This window comes from Trichomycterus rosablanca, chromosome 4, assembly GCF_030014385.1.
Source record: "Trichomycterus rosablanca isolate fTriRos1 chromosome 4, fTriRos1.hap1, whole genome shotgun sequence".
NCBI classification, from domain to species: Eukaryota; Metazoa; Chordata; class Actinopteri; order Siluriformes; family Trichomycteridae; genus Trichomycterus; species Trichomycterus rosablanca.
Window position 1 is genome coordinate 56,370,912 of NC_085991.1, and position 20,651 is coordinate 56,391,562.

General features: G+C 42.8%; 1 protein-coding gene across 1 annotated transcript; it reads left to right on the plus strand.

Moving 5' to 3' along the window:
• Nucleotides 1-4,997: 4,997 nt before the first annotated feature.
• Nucleotides 4,998-19,852, plus strand: LOC134311811 (NAD-dependent malic enzyme, mitochondrial-like). The gene is made up of 4 exons (XM_062993491.1): nucleotides 4,998-5,397; nucleotides 5,712-5,782; nucleotides 19,081-19,215; nucleotides 19,544-19,852. Exons 1-4 carry the CDS (start codon nucleotides 5,232-5,234, stop codon nucleotides 19,703-19,705), a joined length of 534 nt encoding a protein of 177 aa, XP_062849561.1. The 5' UTR covers nucleotides 4,998-5,231; the 3' UTR covers nucleotides 19,706-19,852.
• Nucleotides 19,853-20,651: the final 799 nt, after the last annotated feature.

A 20,651-nucleotide genomic window follows, 5' to 3' on the forward strand; every position in this document is an offset into this window, starting at 1 on the left:
TATCAGAATGTGTGTTGACCTCCGTGAGCCCAATAAGGCTGTTATTGTGGACTCCTTCCCTCTCCCACACATTGATGAGATGCTGGGCCTGCTGCATGGAGCTACAGTGTTTTCCACCATTGACCTGGAGAATGCCTACTTTCAGCTACCACTGCATGAGGAAAGTCGGGACCTGACTGCCTTTATCACACACGAAGGACTTTTTAGGTTTTGTCGTGTCCCGTATGGACTTGCCTCTGCACCCTCTGCTTTTCAAAAGATGCTGGCCACAATTCTTAAAGGCCTGCCTAACGTTGCTAACTATTTAGATGATGTGATCGTTTGGGGTCGTACACAAGCCAGTCATGACGACACACTGAGAGCTGTGTTACAGCGCTTGAGAGATGCAGGGCTACAACTGAATACATCAAAGTGCCACTTTAACAAATCCAGTCTGCGTTTCCTTGGACATACAGTGACGGCTGACGGTATTCAGCCAGACAAGGACCACATTACTGCTGTTCTACATGCCCCAGCTCCTATTGATGCAGGCAAGTTACGGTCATTTTTGGGACTTTTATCGTGGTACAACAAGTTCATTCCTAACTTTGCTACTGTTGTGGAGCCCCTGCGCCGCTGCATTCGTCAGGACAGTGAGTTTACCTGGTCTGAGGATGCACAGCGCAGTTTCGAGACTGTGAAACAGTTGCTAGTGGAGAGCCCAGCCCTAGCTCTTTTCAACCCTGAGCTTCCTACTATTGTCTCCACTGATGCATCTGACTACGGCCTGGGTGCTGTTCTTTCACAGATCCAACCCAATAACACTGAGCGCACCGTTGCATTTGCTTCAAGGACTCTGACTCCTGCTGAACGCAAATATTCAACAGTTGAGAAAGAAGCCCTGGGATGCGTCTGGGCTGTTGAGAAATGGAGAACCTACTTGTGGGGTAGGCGATTCACACTGCGTACAGATCACCAGGCGCTGACCACTCTCCTGACTACCAAAGGAGCTGACCGCGCTGGCATGCGTATCGCACGATGGGCAGTGCGCCTGCTGTGTTTTTCTTATGATGTTGCCTACCTGCCAGGTGTGGAAAACAACACTGCGGACTGCCTTTCCCGTTTGCCTCTTCCTGCTGCTGCTGACGAACCAGAAGTGGAGCCGGAGTTTGTGGCTATGCTGTCTGTTGATCTCCTGTCTGCCGTCTCCCCCGGTGCGTTTGCTGTTGCTTCTGCTTCCTGTCATGAGCTCTGTGCATTGCGTGCACAGATTGCTGATGGTTGGCCCCCTTCTCCAGCTGCTGTGAGTACAGTCATATGCCCATACTACAAACTCCGCCATGAACTGTCTGTACAAGGTGACTTCATTTTCCGAGGCCTACGGCTCATTGCACCTGTCACCCTTCGCCACACCCTAGTTGACCTGGCTCATGAAGGACACCAAGGCATTGTGAGAACCAAGCAACGTCTCCGTGAAGTCTACTGGTGGCCAGGTATGGATGACCTTGTTAACACATGGGTGAAGAACTGCTACCTATGTCAGTCTATGGACAAGTCTGCTACCCCTTCAGCTGCTCCTCTGCAACCAGTAGAGTTTCCTGCAGAGCCTTGGGAAAAGGTAGGAGTCGATGTGGTTGGTCCATTTGAGAATGGCACTCCAGACTGCCGCTTTGCACTTACACTGACTGACTACCACTCCAAGTGGCCTGAGGTTGCTTTCACGTCCGCCGCTACTACAGCCAACATTATCACTTTTCTTTCTTCAGTATTCAGCAGATTAGGTAATCCGAGAACTATTGTATCAGACAATGGGCCCCAATTCCTGTCTACAGAGTTTGCAGCATTCTTGAAAGGCCGTGATATAAAGCACGCACGTACAGCAGTCTACCATCCTGCAGCGAACGGAGCGGTCGAGCGTTTTCACAGAGTCCTTAGATCCTCCATACAGTCTGCCATCCTGCAGCAGAAGCCTTGGAAAGCTACAGTGACAGATTCCTTGCAGGTGTACCGTGCCACTCCACATGCGGTTACTGGACTGTCACCTTTTGAGTTGCTGCATGGCAGAAAAATGCGCACACGCCTCCACGTCCTTTCCCCGCCACTCACAAACTCTGACACTGATGCGCTTCGCCAAAAAGTGTCCTCCCGGCAAGAAAGAATGAAGTCATACACTGACTTCCGCCGTGGAGCTCGCGTCATTGTTTTCAAAAGGGGACAGCGTGCGGGTCCGGAAACCCTTTCATGTTCCAAAGGCGCACCCGCGCTACTCCAAGCCATTGCTGATAAAGAAACAAGTTGGCCAAAGCACTTATCTTCTGTCAGATGGTAAGAAATGGCATGTATCACGGTTTGCAAGATATCCTATCCCGGCTTCCCCAGAGACACTTGCTAGCTCTGCACCACATGCTGTGACTGATGATTTTACAGTCCTTGAGCCAGACCTCACTGATGCTATGGACTCTCACGCGACCTCTGCTCGTGTCAGACGGCCTCCGAGTTGGTTAGAGGACTATGTGACTTAAATACTAATATACTCCAGACAATTGCTAAGGTTTATATAGCCTGTTAAAATGTTCCTAGGCTACGGTTATAAGTTTACACTGATTCTTACAGAAGGGCCTTTGGTTTCGTTTTAATACTATTTTCAGTTCCTCTGAACTAATTTCAGATTTTCTATTATTGATATCATTATTGTGGTAATTACTGTTTGGTATGTATAACATATTTTTGATCATTTTCATACTAAAAGTTACTAGCAATCTATGTCAACTTAAAATTGGTAAGGAATGCATTGTTCTGATAACTACTATTACCAACATGGTTCAGATTCCTCTTTAATTGCTATTAAGGGTTTAATTCTTAAGTAAAGGGGGAATGTTGTGTTCTGTACCTTACATGCGCCAGTAGGTGGCGCCAATGCATAGTGTTATGTACGATGCATTAATGAATGTATGTGATGAGGAGAGAGAAGTAAAAGAAATGGAGAATGGATTACAGGTGCCTCGCTGCGTTCTTACTTACTAGTTAAATGAGTATAGTCTCTATTAGTGTGTTTCCTACTTTATACTTACAAACACAACAAATATGAAGGAAAGCAAGTCTCGTACATATAACCTCTCATATGTACGAGAGGTTAAACTTTCATTGCTTGCAAGTTTGTGTGTCCTATCATAAATAATGCATTTTACAAACTTGGTAGGCTACTTCAAAGACAAAAATAATTTGTCCTTTATAATGTATAATTACTGATCTGTGCATTTTAAGATATTAATTTGTAGGTCATGATGGTTTAACTGGTTTATTATTTGTGAAATGCTAAACATCATTTGCTTATCCTGTGTTTTGGGCGGTTTTTCATGCATTTTGGCTGAAAATTACTGTCGCAATCTGGCAACCCTCCCCAGCTAGCTCAGTGTTGTCTTAAAAAAGAAAAACAAACCACGAATCAACAGAAGAACGTTCATTTGTAGTTCTAAACATATTTAGGGTGTTTTTTTTTGTACCCACTTTATTCCTCTCTTCTACAGCGTCGATTACACGCAAATGGACCTTATGCAAATTAGGCGATGACGTCATTTAGCGACTTCTAGCGACTTTTAGGACAGCCAATACGGGGTGGGTGTGGGTGTGTGGGTACAGCATCAGTAGCTCTGGCGGGCTTGTTAGCAGTTGTTAGGTTTTTAACATAACATCATTATTAAACATAAATTACATCCAGACCACATGGTCTATTGTTCAACATGTCGCCGGCTAAGCTCTCTCCCTGACTCCTACAGAAAGGGGGGGAGGCAGAGCCCGGGGCTTGTTAGCACACTTCATTGGCTCCACCAGCAGTAAAGGAGGAGGAGCCTAGCTGAGTTTAAAAACTGGCGGGGAAGAGAGGCGCGGCCTCTTTCTTACGTGGTGTGTCTAGACTGCAGGAGTAAGGAGCGCTGGCCGGCTTAGCTCTGATATATATTCACAGATTATTTTTACACTTAATAAAGTGTTTTAAAGAGTACTTTCTGGACTTCACGACTGCTTTCTTCAGGACCTTTTTGAACCAAAAGATTCATCCTAACACAGTGCAGCGTGTTGTAGGAAAGCCCATCACTGATCATACAGTTCTGTTCCTGGGAGCCGGAGAGGTATACTCACTCACTCACACACACACACACACACATAATTTGTAAAGTAATGATATGTTTATGCCTCTTGTACAGTATGTTTTAGGGGTGTCTACAAACTGGCTGAACTAATATAAGCGTTAGTTAGTAGTGTGTAAGTGGTGTGTGTGTGTGTGTGTGTGTTAGGCAGCTCTAGGCATTGCTAACCTGATTGTCATGGCACTGATGGAGGAGGGAATGAGTCAGGCAGATGCTCACAAGAAGATTTGGATGTTTGACAAGTACGGTCTGCTTGTTCAGGTATGATGTGTGTGTGTGTGTGTGTGTGTGTGTGTGTGTGTGTGTGTGTGTGTGTGTGTGTGTGTGTGTGTGTGTGTGTGTGTGTGTGTGTGCGCGCGTGCACAGGGTAGATCTGAGCCCACAGATAGTAATCAGGAGGGGTTTGTGCATCCTAGTCCGGGTGATGTGAATAGTTTCCTGGATGCTGTTAATGTTCTTAAACCTACAGCCATCATCGGTGAGTGTGTGTTTGTGTGTGTGTGTGTGTGTGTGTGTGTGTGTGTCGGTGGATGCAAGTTTGTCTCATGATTGCATGTACTTTTTGATAGACATGTTCATGACCTTGTTCTTACCTGTGTTTGTTGTGTTCAGGTGTGTCTGGGGCGGGGCGACTATTCACTCATGATGTCATCAGGGCTATGGGTTCGTTAAATGAGCGACCAATCATCTTTGCTCTGAGCAATCTGACTGCTAAAGCTGAGTGTACTGCAGAGGATGCATACACTCTCACACAGGTAAAAAAAACAAAAAAAACAACACACACACACACACACACACACATACCTAAGATTGTGTCATGGTAGTTGTTTAGTGACTGAACAGAACAGGATAATACAAATGTGTTTTAATATTTTTGATAGATACGACTGTCTTGGATGTGCTAAGAATAACAAGGAGCAGACTGTCTCTAATTCAAGGTTAAGTGGAGCCTGTTGTTGGTCAAAATGTAAGAGAATTCAGGCCTAACTGATCATAGAGTAAATTTGATTGTTCATAAAGGATATTAAATAAAGAATCACAAAATTATAAACATGAAATATAAAATGTATTGTAACAGTAGGGTGTAGCTCATCAAATGGCTAATGAATGTGCTTTTCTGAGTGTGTGTGTGTGTGTGTGTGTGTGTGTGTGTGTGTGTGTGTGTGTTATGGTCGGTGTTTGTTTGCCAGTGGGAGTCCGTTTGCTGCTGTAACTCTGGATGATGGCAGGATGGTGATTCTGGGACAGGGGAACAATGCTTACATATTCCCAGGTGTGGATTTGTGTTTTCCTATTTTATTTTTCCAATAATTTGGAAAAATGAATGAGTTGTGGTTTTGGGCCATGAATTCTCTGAGTGTTATTTGGGGTACCTCTGATCTTGGGTCCTGCCAGTGTTTAGAAGCTGTACAAGTAATTACTGAATTTATTTACATCCAGAGGACAAACTTCATCCACAAAAACAATAATAATGATTATCATCTTTATTTAGTGTAAATATATTTTTATTTTGTACTCTTTCACTGTACAGTCTATTATGTTTTTTACCTCGACTAATAGAAATGTGTGTGTGTGTGTGTGTGTTAGGTGTGGCTCTGGCAGTAATTCTGAGTGGTGTTAGACACATCAGTGATACGGTGTTCCTCGAGGCTGCAAAGGTAAACATTGTTTGTGTGTGTGTGTGTGTGTGTGTGTGTGTGTGTGTGTGTGTGTGTGTGTGCGTGCACATGCATGTGTTAGGCAACACTCATGCTGCCCATGTTATTAGGATTATTTGCTTATTAATGTAAGTATTAAACCATGTAGCAGCAGCAGCAGCCACCTATAAACTTATAAAGACTCAGATTAAGATCTTTATGTTTACTTTAAACAGCAGAATAGAAAAATGTATAGCTTTCTTGTTGTGTAATAATTTAGGTTGTATTTCTTGATGCAACGGTGGACTGTATTAAGTGATAATGGTTTTCTAAGGTTTTCTTGTTAGTGTATGTGGCTAAATTTATCACAGTATCATGATGGTTTTTAATATGATGCTGATGGTTATAAGGTCACTCACCTTTCTCTCTCTCTCTCTCTCTCTCTCTCTCTCTCTCTCTCTCTCTCTCTCTCTCTCTCTCTCTCTCTCTCTCTCTCTCAATTCAATTCAATTCAATTTGCTTTATTGACATGACAAATTTACATATTTGTATTGTCAAAGCTTACATTAGTATATATAAATATTTGAAAAAAGAACAAGTATATACATAGAAAAAAAAATGGTAAGAAAATATTCAATTTATAGTAAAACAATTGTTCACACAAAAAGAGAGAAAATATTAGTGTGTGTGTGTGTGGTGGGTGTGCGATGTGTGTGGTGTGTGTGTGGTGGGTGTGCGGGGGTGTGTGTGTGCGGGGGGTGTGTGTGTTCGGGGGGTGGGTGGGGATTTTATTTGGTGTTTCACTCACTGTCCCGGAGTGTGTGACACTCCTGTACATATCTGGCTGCAGTGGAGGCTGATGGTCCCTCTCCTAATATAATGGCCAGTTTTTCACTGTCTGTCAGCGTTCTGAAGCCGCTCACCTCTCTTCCAAACTGATCAAAATATTTGTGTCTAATTGTTGTGTATTTTGGGCAACTTAGAAGGAAGTGCACCTCTGTCTCAACCTCACCTGTCCTGCAGTGACCACACAGTCTCTCCTCTCTGGGGATCCAGGACTTTTTTAACCTGCCTCTCTCGATGGCCAGGCTGTGGTCACTCAGTCTGTATTTGGTGAGAATGTGTCTCTGCTTCGTATCTCGGACAGTGAGGAGATACGTGGCCAGGTTGTATTCATGTTTTAGGGTCAGATAGCAGTTTAGTCTGTTTTGGGATTGAGTTTGGGTTCTCCAATGTTCCAGATAAGTGTTTTTGAGGTGTTTAATAATTTGGGTGATTCTGATTGGTGTTTGGGAAGCAGTGCTGGTCAGAGAGTTGGGGTTGTTAGGGGTCAGTGTGTTGGTCAGTCTCTGGACCAGCTGACACAGGGGACTCTTTTCAGGGTAGAGCTCTTGGGATTGGAGTGCCTGAAACTGCAGGCTTGTTGTGGGACTGGATTTTAGGTGCATCCAGAATTTAAGGGCTCTTTTTTTAATATTAATGACTAATGGGTATCGGCCTAATTCAGCCCTGCATGCGTTGGTTGGGGTTTTTCTTTGTACATGTAAAATCATTCTGCAGAATTCTGCATGCAGGACTTCAGTGGGATGCTTGTCCCATCTAGTGTAGTCATGATGACTGAGTGGACCCCATACTTCACTACCGTATAGCGCAATGGGCAGGATTATACTATCAAAGATCTTTAACCAGATTCTAATTGGGACGTCAATCTTAATGAATTTGTTTTTAATTGAATAGAGGGCTCTGCAGGCCTTCTGTTTCAGTGCATCCACTGCCAGACCGAAGCCTCCTGAGGCACTGATTTTGAGCCCCAGGTAATCATAAGAAAGGGTGTGGTCTAGGGCGGTGTCTCCTAGATTGAAAGTGTACCTGCTCTCATGAGATCTGGCTTTCTTTTGGAAGATCATGATTTTAGATTTATCAGGATTTACTGTCAGGGCCCAGGTCTGACAGTACTTCTCCAGCAGATCCAGATGCTGCTGAAGCCCCTTTTCTGTGGGCGACAGCAGCACCAGGTCATCCGCATAGAGAAGAAATTTAACTTCCGTTTTATTTAGTGTCAGGCCGGAATTTGCAGATCGCTCCAATAACACCGCTAAATCATTGATATAGATATTAAATAGAGTAGGAGACAAGCTGCAACCCTGCCTGACACCACGCCCCTGAGTGAAGACCTCAGTCATTTTATTGCCAATTTTTACTCCACATTTATTATTGACATACATTGATTTAATGATGTCATAGACTTTACCCCCTACACCATTTTGGATAATTTTATAATATAATCCTTCTTGCCAGATTGAATCAAATGCTTTTCTAAAATCTATAAAACATGCAAAAACTTTAGCATGATTTTGTTTGTGTAGATGTTGGTGGATTAGGGTGTGTAGGGTGTAAATATGGTCAGTAGTGCGATGATTTGGTAAAAAGCCGATCTGTCCATTACTCAGGACACTGTGCTCGGTAAGGAAGGCCTGTATCCGGGCGTTAATGATACAGCAGAACACCTTCCCCAGGTTACTGCTCACACAGATGCCTCGGTAGTTGTTGGGGTCGAATTTGTCTCCACTCTTATAGATTGGGGAAATAATCCCCCTGTTCCAGATCTCAGGAAAGCAGCCGGACTGGAGAACGATATTGAACAACCTGAGCAGAGCCTGCTGTAGCTGAGGACTGCTGCACTTCAGCATCTCGGTCCTGATGCTGTCAGGTCCGCAGGCTTTTCTGGATTTGAGTTTTTTAATTTGGGTATTCAATTCTTCCTGTGAAATTTGGTGATCAATTGGGTTCTGATAGTTTTTTATGGTAGATTCTAATATATTTAGATTTTCTATGATTTTTTGCTGTTCTGAATTAAAATCGTCTGGTGGTAATTGCTCATATAATTGTTCAAAGTGATTTTTCCAGGTATTTGGATTTTCTATGGCCAGATGATGTGGGTTTTTGTTGCTCAGGTTGTTCCACAGTTCCCAGAATTGATTTTGGTCAATAGAGTTTTCAATTTTTTGTAGATACTGAGTATAATAGATGTGTTTTTTATGTCGTAAAATCTTTTTATATTCCCTTTTATATTCCTCTTGATTTGTAGCATAATTTGATCGAATTTGATGATTGTTTGGTTCTCTGTGTTTTTGGTTTGATAGATGTCTTAATTTCTGCCTGATTATTTTACAGTCTTCATCAAACCATTCTTCATTTTGTGCTTTTTGGTTTGGTTTGGTGTTTATAAAATTGAGACCTGCAATTTTAGCGGATTTATAATATATTCCATTAATTTTTGAAACAGCTCTATCAATACCTGATTGGTTTAATTCAAATGATTCTGATAAAAAATTGTTAATATGATTAATGATTTTTGAGGAACCAACAGCAGATTTAAATTTAGCTTCGCTGTCATGATTCCATCTGAATGTTCGGTTTAACTGGGATGTTTTGCAGGGCTCATATTTCATGGTTTGATGCTGACTGAGTCGTTTAAGATAAACATTGATTTGACAGTGATCAGAAAGTGGGAGTTGTGGTCTGACAGTGAATGCACTAATAGTGGAGGGGTCCATGTCAGTGATCGCATAGTCGACTACACTAGCTCCAAGAGCTGAACAGTATGTAAACCTCTTTAAAGAGTCCCCTCGGATCCTACCGTTAAGAATATACAGACCTGAGGATCGACAGAGGTGCACTAGCTCTTTACCATTCCTGTTCAGGACGTGGTCAGGACTGTTTCTTTGGGAGCAGATAGTGCTGAAGTTGATGGATGTTTGTTTAAATATATATTTGTTACCAGTAGAATCGATGATATCGTTCTCATTGCCTGTTCTGGCATTTAAATCTCCAACAAGCATGACATTCCCCTGGGCCTGAAAATGTCTGATTTCCTGCTGAAGGTTCTCAAAGAAACAATCCTGATAGTACGGAGACTCTAGAGGGGGGGTGTAAACTGCACATATGTACAAGTCATTTTCACATTCAATTATGTTTTTATTTAATTTTAGCCAAATATGTGTTGAATGTCTTTTGGTTTCTGACAAATATGGTGATAAATTGTCCTTATACCATATTATAACCCCCCCCCCCGGAGTCTCTACCATGTTTTATATTGCTGTGTTTTATAGAGGGCAGCAGAATTTCCCTGTAATTTGGGGGACAGTGAGTGTTGGTGTTATCTTTACACCATGTTTCAATTAGTATGATAATGTCTTGGCCAGAAATGCATGTTAAAAAATCTAAATTTGTGGTTTTAAAACCAAATGTTGAGGAATATAGTCCTTGAATGTTCCAGGAGAGATTGTAAGAGATTTCATTCTAAGTAAACTATTAAATATTGATTATTAGCCATATACAACAGAAAGCAACAGTAATAATTAAGTTAATTAAGTATATTAAGTATATAAATATAAAAAGGATATATTGTTTTGTGTAATTATCCAACAAGTCTGCAGATGAGCTGGAGCAGCTGCCTCACTTCCTCAAGGGCTGGATGGTCTGGTTGTTTAATATTAGATACAACCTGTGCATAGGAGGGTTGTTGGCAGGTTGGTGGTAGAGCCTCTGCTGCAGTGATGCATCGGGATCTGCTGGATTCTGCAGTGAGATGCTGGGATCTGCTGGATCCTGCAGTGAGATGCTGGGATCTGGTCGGTGCTGCAGTGAGATGCTGGAATCTGGTTGGTGCTGCAGTGAGATGCTGGAATCTGGTTGGTGCTGCAGTGAGATGCTGGGATCTGGTTGGTGCTGCAGTGAGATGCTGGGATCTGGTTGGTGCTGCAGTGAGATGCTGGGATCTGGTTGGTGCTGCAGTGAGATGCTGGAATCTGCTGGATCCTGCAGTGAGATGCTGGGATCTGGTTGGTGCTGCAGTGAGATGCTGGGATCTGGTTGGTGCTGCAGTGAGATGCTGGGATCTGGTCGATGCTGCAGTGGGACGCTGGGGTTTGGTGGGCGCTGTGTTGCTGGATGTGGCTCTACTGTGTCCTGCATTACTGGGAGTGGCTCTGTTTGGTCTGCCTCTCTTGGGTTGCACTGTACTCTTAGGCCTATGATTTATATCATGAGGATAAGGCGTCATTAACCCGGGGCTTTGTACGGCTCCTCCAAGATCATATGCTAACATCCAGATGTTGTTTTTGTCCACATGTACATGGTCATGTAGGTGTTCTGGAGTTAGCGCTGGGTGATGGGCAATTGTAATGCCCGTGATCTTGGCACATTCTCTGCTGATAGCATCATTAATGTCCTTGATCATCTCACAGGGAATGTCTCGTCGTGGGAGTAAGGTAGAGATGGTGATGTTGGCTTTTGGGAATTCTTTACGAGCTTTTTGAGCCATTTGTACCACCATCAGTGACAGACTTTTCCCACAAGAGTGAAGCTGGTTTGTTCCTGTGTGGATGATGATGTTATCAGGTGCACCTATCTGTGTATGATGAAGCAGATTATGTGCTGCCTGGGTTGTGGGACACCAGAATTTCCCCACTCTGTGTGTTGGGAACATCTGCCTGCCTGTGTCTCAGAAATTTTCCATTAGAGTCGATGAGAATGGCTGTTTTAGGAGGACAAAGTGAGGCTGAAGATGGGCGGAGCCCCGACTCATTCTGAGCACCGCTGGAGGGGCGGAGCTCTGGTTCTTTTTGTGTGGTGCTGGAGGGGCGGAGCTCAGACTCTTTCTGAGCACCACTGGATGGGCGGGGTTCCGGCTCATTCTGTGTAGCGCTGGAGGGGCGGGGCTCGGGTTCTTTCTGAGCACCGCTGGAGGGGCGGGGCTCTGACTCATTCTGTGTAGCGCTGGAGGGGCGGGGCTCTGACTCATTCTGTGTAGCGCTGGAGGGGCGGGGCTCGGGTTCTTTCTGTGTAGCGCTGGAGGGGCGGAGCGCCGACTCTTTCTGGCTGCTGTTAGGTTTGCTGTTGGCATCTGTGTGGTGTTTTGTAGTCACCTTTAGCAGCTGGTCTGTGAGGGTGGAGATCCGTCTGTCCTTCTGCTCCAGTTCCTCTTTAATTCTTATTATTTCCGTTTTGATAATCGTATTTTCTCTCTGGAGCAGATTCACAGTTTTTTCTATCTGTCCCATTTTCACATTTGCCTCGATTTTGTGTTGGTTCATTTCAGCTTTCAGTTGCTGCAGAAGATCCTCCTCATGAAGTTTATTTTCCTTCATCTCTATTAACTCCATCTCTAGGAGTGAGAGGCAGTCCTGAATGCGCTTGACTGTAGCGGGTGATCTGGGCGCTGCAGGGCTGGTGGTAGTTGAGGCTGTGTTGGAACAGGCTGCTAGAAGAGGGCTGGAAGCTGAGTGTGGGGGTGAGGTAGACAGCACAGCACTGGATGTAGGGGCCTGAATGGGTTTGTTTCTTTCAACAAGTGACCTCAGTCTTTGAAAGTCCTTTTCAAAGTTCTGAAGTTGTATTTCAGGTCCCTGGATCATAATGGTTCCAGTTTTATAAAAATTTAGGTGTGGTGTCAAGGTACAGCTGTCTAATTGTTTTGTTTCCACACATTTTATAATTCCTCTGGTCAGCTAGAAGAGTAGTGTGCCAGATATCTGGGTGATCAGTGTAGAACACCAGGTCAGATTTAACTTCTCTTCCATTGACCAGAGTGAAATCAGCTCGGAGTGTCTCAGGGTGTTCTCTCAGTATTTCTGCCTTGTATTTTTTCTTTTTACTCTCACTGTTGGCCTCTTCAGGGTAGCTGATAGTTAGAGAGCTGAGGCTGTGCTCAGTTTGCTGGCTCAGTATTGTGTTCATTTTCAAACTGACACAGATTCTAATGGCAGTTGGTGGCAGTTGAAGATTCTGTCTGAGTTACAGCTAACAGTCCTTATAAATGTTTAAAATACACAAAAATATACACAAAAACAAGCTTACCCCCTTTCTTATTAGCCAACTCAGCCTGGTTTGTTGATTGGTTGTTGTTTTCCTGTGATTTTTTTTTTTTTTTTCCAGATTTCTCCACTTTTTTCTTCTGTCTGTTAGTCAGTCTCTGTTGTTTTGATTTGACTGAGTGGGCCTGAGTTGATAGGTAAAACTTGTTAGTTGTATTTCTTCTTTTTCTTTTTAGTTGATGGATCCAAAAATCGCTCTAAATGTGCCTGATATATTCAGCTAGAGTTTAGATTACTGCTAACCGTCGTATATGTCCAAAAACTCAACAAAAAAGCTTAAAGTTTCAGGAGCTCATATTCCTTGCTGTTGTTTAGAATTCTCTCTCTCTCTCTCTCTCTCTCTCTCAAGATTCAAGATTCAAAGTAGCTTTATTGGCATGAATGTAAAAAAAAAAAAATACAATATTGCCAAAGCATTACAACGATAATAACAGAATTACAAAAGAAGCAATATATGACAATAAAACAATAAATAATAAAAGTGAGTACAGATAAAATAAAAATAAACAATAAAAGTATTTTAGCAAATTTACAGGAAGATATACAGACAGTATATACCTGTACTTTACACAAATGTATATATACACACAGAACTGTTACCCACTGTCTCTCAGGCGGTGTAGCGCTGACACATACTGTGCGGCGAGGGGGGCAGTGTGCCCTCCTCCCATAATTTTTTGTAATTTTTCCAATTCTGTGAGTGTTTGGTAATTTTGGATTTGTTGTTTAAATCTTTCGGTGAAGTTTTCTCGTGTTGTTTTGAATTTTTGGCATTGAAGAAGGAAGTGCATCTCTGTCTCCACCTCTCCACTCTCACAGTGAACACACAGTCTCTCCTCTCTGGGCAGCCAGGACTTTTTGTATCTGCCCGTCTTGATGGCCAGACTGTGGTTACTGAGTCGGTACTTGGTCAGGATCTCACTTTTTACTTCCCGAAAGCATTCTAGTCTGCTGTGAGACTGGATTTGGTTCTCCCAGTGTTCTAGATATCTGTTCTTACTATTTGCTATGAGCTGTTGGACAGTGCTGTTATCTGTGGTGAGGCCTGTTTTGGGGTCAGAGAGTCTCAGGGCCAGCTGGCTGAGGTCACTCTTTTCAGCGGTCAGTACCTGGCACTGAAGTGCTTTAAACTGTAGTGACTCTTTGGGACTTGACTTTAGGTGTATCCAGAAATTTAGAGATCTTTTTTCTATGTTTATAATTAGAGGAAATCGGCCTAATTCTGCCCTGCAGGCGATGGTTGGTGTTTTTCTCTGGACTTTTAAAATCATTCTACAGAATTCAGCGTGCAGGGTTTCTGTTGGATGTTTGTCCCATTTAATATAACTGTGAAAATTGAGTGGACCCCATACTTCACTTCCGTACAGTGCAATGGGCTGGATCACGCTATCAAATAATTTACTCCAAATTGAGGTGGGAATGACAATGTTGTAGAATCTTTTCCTGATTGTGTACAGGGCTCTACGAGCTTTTTCTTTTAGTGCATTCACTGCCATGCTGAAACTCCCAGATGCAGTAATGATGAGACCAAGGTAAGTGTACTGCATTGTGTGCTCCAGGGCAGTGTTGCCCAGGGTAAACAAGTGCTTGTGTTCCTGACATCTAGGTTTTTTTTGGAAGATCATAATGTTTGTTTTTTTTAGATTTACTGATAGGGCCCAGTTCTGGCAGTACTGCTCCAGCAGGTCCAGGTGCTGCTGTAGCCCCTGTGCGCTGGGGGACAGCAGCACCAGGTCGTCTGCATAGAGCAGGAATTTTACTTCCCCATCCTGCAGAGTGAGTCCGGGGGCTGCAGACTGTCCCAGCTGCACCGCTAATTCATTTATGTAGATATTAAACAGTGTTGGACTCAGACTGCAGCCCTGTTTCACTCCTCTCTTCTGAGTGAAGAATTCTGTATGTTTGTCGCCAATTCTTACAGCACATTTGTTACTCGAATACAAGATTTTTCCATTTTTGGATTGATGTACATGTTTGTTAATCAGGGTGTGGAGAGTGTAGATATGGTCAGTGGTTCTGTGGTTTGGTAGGAAGCCGATTTGATTTTTGTTCAGGACATTGTGTTCATTAAGGAAAGAGAGAATTCTGTTGTTTAAGATGCTATTAAACACTTTCCCCAGATTACTGCTCACACAGATGCCTCTGAAATTGTTAGGGTCCAATTTGTTTCCACTCTTATGGATTGGGGTAATAAGTCCTTGGCACCAGATGTCAGGAAAACATCCTGAGCTCAGGACCAAGTTAAATAGTTTGAGCACTGCCCTCTGCAGCTCAGGAGTGCTGCTTTTAAGCATTTCTGTTCTGATGCTGTCCGGGCCACTGGCTTTTTTAGATTTTAAAGATTTAAGTTGTTGAGCCAATTCTTCTTGTGTTATAGGATAATCAAGGGGATTTTGATTGTCTTTTATGGAACTTTCTAGTAGATGTAATTTACGTTTGATCACTTCATAGTTGGTATTTAGACAATTTGGGGGGATTTCTTGGTAAAGATGTTCAAAATGTATTTTCCAAATTTCTCCATTTTCTATAGGTAGGTCCTGTGTTTTGGTTGTGCCTAAACTATTCCACATTTCCCAGAACTGATTTTGTTGAATTGAGTCTTCAATTTCTCTGAGTGTTTTGTTTGTATGGTTTATTTTTTTCACTTGAACTGATTTTTTATATTGCTTTAGGCATTCACAATATTTCCTTCTCAGATCTGGATCATCTGGCTGTCTGTGTTTTGGGTTTGATAGTTTTCTTAATTCCTTTCGGAGAGTTCTGCATTCTTGGTCAAACCATTTCTCGTTCTCCAATTGTTTTGTTTTCCTTTTTTTCCTTTGGAGGTCGGCCATATTTGCTGCTTTTTGGAAAATACTGATGATTTCTTTGACAGCGCGATTAACATTGCTTTTGTTTTTTTCAAAGGTGGTGTTATTAAAGTTATCAATTTTGTTAGATATAACAAATGAATTTAGTGCATGTGTGAAGTTTTCGTGGCTGTCCAGGGCCCATCTGAAGGTCCTGTGAAGCGGGTACATTTTACTGGGCTCTGCTGTTGTCTGATTTGGTTGGTTTGACATTTTAAGATATACATTAATTTGGTTATGGTCTGATAGGGGAGATTGCTGCCTGACAGTGAATGCATTAATAGTGCTGGGTTCCAAGTCAGTGATTGCATAATCAACTACACTAGCTCCCAGATTTGAACAATATGTGAATCTCCCCATGGAGTCCCCTCTGGTCCTGCCATTAAGTATGTACAGGCCTAAGGCTCGGCAGAGATGCACTAACTCTTTACCAACTGTGTTTACAATGCTGTCGAGGTTGTTTCTATTTTTGAGGTTAGGTGTGGGGTACGGGAGGCCTTGGCCAAACACATGTTTGTTGCCCTGTGGATCTATATAATCAGGCTCAGTTCCTGTTCGAGCATTAAAATCTCCACATAACAGTACATTACTCTGGGCCTGAAAGTGAGTAATTTCTGTTTGGAGGTTGTTTAGGTACTCCTCATCGTAATATGGGGATTCTATTGGAGGAGTGTAGACAGCACAAAGGTATATGTTTGTTGCCGACAGGCCAATATTTTTATGGAGTTTCAGCCAACAATGTGATTTCCCTAATTTTACCATTGAGATGTGGTTGGCTAGGCCTGTTCTATACCACACTAAAATTCCTCCAGAATCTCGTCCACGGTGGACTGTGTTTAATTTGAGTGAGGGTATCATAATCTCACAGTATCCTGAGGGACAGTGGGTAGGAGTGTCTTTACGGCACCATGTTTCTGTTAAAATAAGGATGTCTACATCCTCAATGTTCTTTAGAAAGTCAGGATCTCTACTTTTCCCTCCGAAGATTGAAGAGTGGAGACCCTGAATGTTCCAGCAACTAATGTGGAATGAGCGCATTAAATATGTGACTTATCAAAGAAAAATCTAGATCAGCTTGTCTAGTGGGACAAAACAGAGGAAATATCTAAATTGTTATAGTGCAAACATGATTGTATATTTGGGCTTACTTTGTAAGAAGTCTATTACACAGGTTGTAGAGCATCTCTCTTATCTCTCCTAGTTCCGTTGTAGTAGAAGGCAAAGCTCTAGCTGGGGGAGGAGAAGGCTGTGTCACTGCTGCAGCGTAGCTCTTTGGCCTTTTTTGTGCAGGAGTCTTCTTCTTAGTGGATTCTCTTTCCATTTCTTTCCCGGTGGTGTGGTGTGGTACAGCAGGTAATGTTGTGGCTGTGGGGAGCTTCACAGGTGTAGGGGAGATTGTAGTAGCCCGGGGGGCTGGTGGGACTTGAGGTCTGCTATGCCTTCTAGGTGACAAATGTTCATACCTTGGTGCGTACAGTGCTGGTGGTCTGGGGATTCCTGGTCTTGTTGATGCGGTGTTGCGGCCCAAGGTGACATCTTTAAGGGTCTTTGCAAAGATCCGTACACTGTCCTTGTGTAGATGGAGTCCGTCGTACATGTCATGTAGGGTGATGGTGGGATGATTTGCCAGATATACATTTGGTAGAGCAGTACATCTTCTGTTGATTTCAGAATTGAGGCTATAGATGATGTGTGGGGGTGTGTCCGATCGTGGTAGCAGGGTGGAGATGACAATGTGGCTCTCTGGGAACTCCTTGCTTGCTCGCATGGCCATTCTTCGAACTGCCTCAGCGGTGTTACTATGCAGTGTATGGAGGTCATTGGTGCCTGTATGGATGATGATGTGCTGCGGTTTGCCAAGGGTTTCTTTGTTCAGGAGCCGGTGTGCCTGGTCAGTGGTGCTACATCGCTTTGCTGTCACTTGGTGTCCAGGGAAAAGCTTCTGGGGATCCAGAAATTTTCCATTTGAGTCCATTAACATCACTACATGTGGCCTCTGTTCTGTTGTGTTGGTTGTGATGGTCTCAGGGGTAGGTGGGGACTCTGCTGCTGGAGGTGTCTGACTGTCATTTTCCGTTGTTGTATTTTTTATATATGATAAATTAGAGGGGGTAAGTACTTCAGTATGTTCACCAGTCATGTCTGGGGTGGCACTGTGTGCATTTGTGTGATTCTTATTTGTTTGTATGTCGGTGGGTGTGCTACTGGAGGTTAAGGCATAATGTTTGAGTTGTTGGAGCTTTTCTGACAGATCTTGTATCTGCCTTGTCAGGGTCCTTTCTTTTATCAACTCATTGTCTTTAAGTTTTGCCAACTGTACCCGTAGACTGAGGTTCTCCTGTTGAAGCTCTTTCAGGCTTTCTCTAAATTCTGTCATGCAGGTCTGGTTTTCTCTCTTTAGCTGTTGGAACTCCTCTCTCAGCTGCTGAATTGGGTTGCTGGTGGCCTTGTCTGAAAGTCTGGCCTGTGTAGATTCCTTAAACTCAAAAAAGTCCAGTTCAAGCAAAGCGAGGTTTTCTCTCAGCTGTCTTTCTGAGGGGGAGGGGGGTGGGGTTGAGGTGGAAAGTGTTAATGGTGTATCTTGGCTGTCCTCCTCACAGTCTGCGTTGTTCACAGTAGCACCTACACCCTCTATTTCTGCTTCAGACTTTAGCTGGGAAAAGATCTCCTCAAAAGAGCCCAGGCTGAGTTCGTTTCCTTGGATTAACACTGTGCCTTTGGTGTAGTAGGTTATTGTGAGTACAGGATTGTCAGTGTCCAAATTTCCATCTTCACACACAGTGATTCTTCCCCCTCTGCCAATGCCTTCCTTGACATTAAACTGGTAGTGTTTACAGATTGCAGATTTCCATGCAGACAGAGCAGCAGTGTAGAAGATCAAGTTGTTTTTTATCTTCTTGCCATTCAGGTGGATGAAGTCTGCATACAAGGTGTCAGGGTTTTCTGCTAGAACTTGTTCCTTGTGTTTCTTTTTTGCCTGGGCACTATTACACTTAGCAGGGTACTCCAGCTCTCTGCTCTGGGTAGGCCTGGTTGCCATGGTGACAGACGTTTTTGTGTATTCCAGCTGCTGCAGGCTCAAGTGGGGAGGACTTCTGGAGCCTCAGGTAGATCAAGGTGTTAACTACTAGCTAGTCAAGCTAGGGATTCTTATGTTTGAGATAGTTTTAAAGTTTAAGATTTTTAAACAGATTTTAAGCAGGTTCTTCAACTATGCAGCATACCTTGCTTTAGTATATCTTGTCCTTATGTGTCAAACGTTTTCTTGTTCTCTCCTTGACGTTTTCTCCTTGTTCATCTGTCCTGCTGTTGTCCACTGGAGTCCAGACTCCGCATTCAGTTTGTCCTCTTTGTTGAAACTTTGGTTATATTTTTGATGTTTTTGGTGGATTAGGTCAAAAAAATAAATAAAAATTAGAAGAGAAAGTTGTTTGTAGTCTTATATCCATTTTTTTAAGTTTTCTTCCTCTGTTTGATATTTCAGGAGCTCATGTTATCATGTTATCTCTCTCTCTCTCTCTCTCTCTCTCTCTCTCTCTCTCTCTCTCTCTCTCTCTCTCTCTCTCTGTTTGTATATGTGTGTGTGTATCAGATCTTAGCAGAGCAGTTGACGGATGAGGAACTGAATCAGAATCAGGGTCGTCTCTATCCTCCTCTTTCCAACATTAGGGAGGTTTCTTTACAGATGGCTGTGAGGATAAGATTTGTGTTTATACATACACACAATGTGAGTAAAATTATGTTGACATCCCTTCTAATTATTGAGTTCAGGTGTTTAGGTCACACCCATTGCTTCCAAGTTTTTTGCAACAGTTTGGGAAAGTTTGTACATCATACAGATACATGCTGTGGAAATGTAATTAAACACATTGTTATCAGTGCTGTGAGTGGAACTAGCGCTCCAACCAAAAATATAAAGTGTCTAGTGATCAGAAAGTGTCTACTGATTGACTAAAGAAAGATAAATACACCTTGTGTTCCTAACTGTCCACCCACAATCAGTGCTAACAGGGTATGTGTTCCCAAAAAAAAAAAAAGTGTGTGTGTTTGTTTAGGTGGTGGAGTTTCTGTACAGTAAAGGAATGGCATTTCGGTACCCAGAGCCACTGGATAAGGAGGCGTACGTGAGATCCATTGTGTGGAACACGGAGTACGATTCCTTCCTCCCAGACATCTACGAACGGGCTGGAGTGTCCCATAGTCCTATAGTGGAGTAATCATACACCCTATAGCATACACCTGAAACAGTCACACCCTTCATTTACAGCTGTGTAATGTTTAACTATCACACATCCCCATGGGGAGTGATTCCTAAACTCCTTCTGCTAATGTAAATGTACAGTGTTGCTATTATTAAAACACTCCACGTGTGTGTGTGTGTGTGTGTGTGTGTGTATCAGCTAATACATTTAGTGCTTTGTGTTTCTATGTGTGTTGGTGTGTATTTGGGTTTATTTCACTGCAGGCTTACAGTATTCATTATAATAAAATGTGGGGGTGGGCGGGTGTAGTTGGGGCAGTGAGAAAATCTCGAAAAAAGTGTAACTTTAGTTTCACCCTAAGCTGGATTTTAACATAGGGCCTAGAACCTGAGAGAACTACATGTGCTGCACTCAGCCCACTGTGCTACTCAAACAACGACGTGTTAGATCTGTTGTAACGCTGATATAACCTGTGCACACAATAAGCCTAAAAGTAAAAACTACTTAACATAAAAAGAAAATGCTTTGTAATTCCCACAGTAACATCAGAAGCCATTCACTCTGTTACAGGTTGAAAAATAGTGAAGAAATAGCCTTTGCTTGATTTGAATGAAGTTGACCCAACAAAGCATGTGTTTGTACCATTTCCATTCTGTCCCAAATGTTTGTGATGTAGAGTTTTATATTTGTATTTGTCTTTCTATTGTTATTTTAAAAATATGCAATTTGCACAGTAAGGTTAGTAATTAGTATAGTTTTGCTTTGTGTTTTCATGTACTCCCATGTAGTGTTTTTAATGTAGAAGTACATTTTCACCAGCTGTAGAAAAGGGCAATGAAACAAGTTTACTTTGAAATACCATGATTATTAGCTCAGGGGGATATTCCAGAAAGCGGGTTTAACAAAGTTCAAACTTAAACCTGAACTGCGAGTTGACTTATCTCACCATGTCATAGCCAGA

Excerpts from the sequence above, each read along its gene's own strand:
- LOC134311811 (XM_062993491.1), top strand. The coding sequence starts at position 5,232 with ATGTGCTTTTCTGAGTGTGTGTGTGTGTGTGTGTGTGTGTGTGTGTGT. Across the intron at positions 5,398-5,711 it reads CAATGCTTACATATTCCCAG|GTGTGGCTCTGGCAGTAATT; the intron begins GTGTGGATTTGT and ends TGTGTGTGTTAG. Across the intron at positions 5,783-19,080 it reads TGTTCCTCGAGGCTGCAAAG|ATCTTAGCAGAGCAGTTGAC; the intron begins GTAAACATTGTT and ends TGTGTGTATCAG.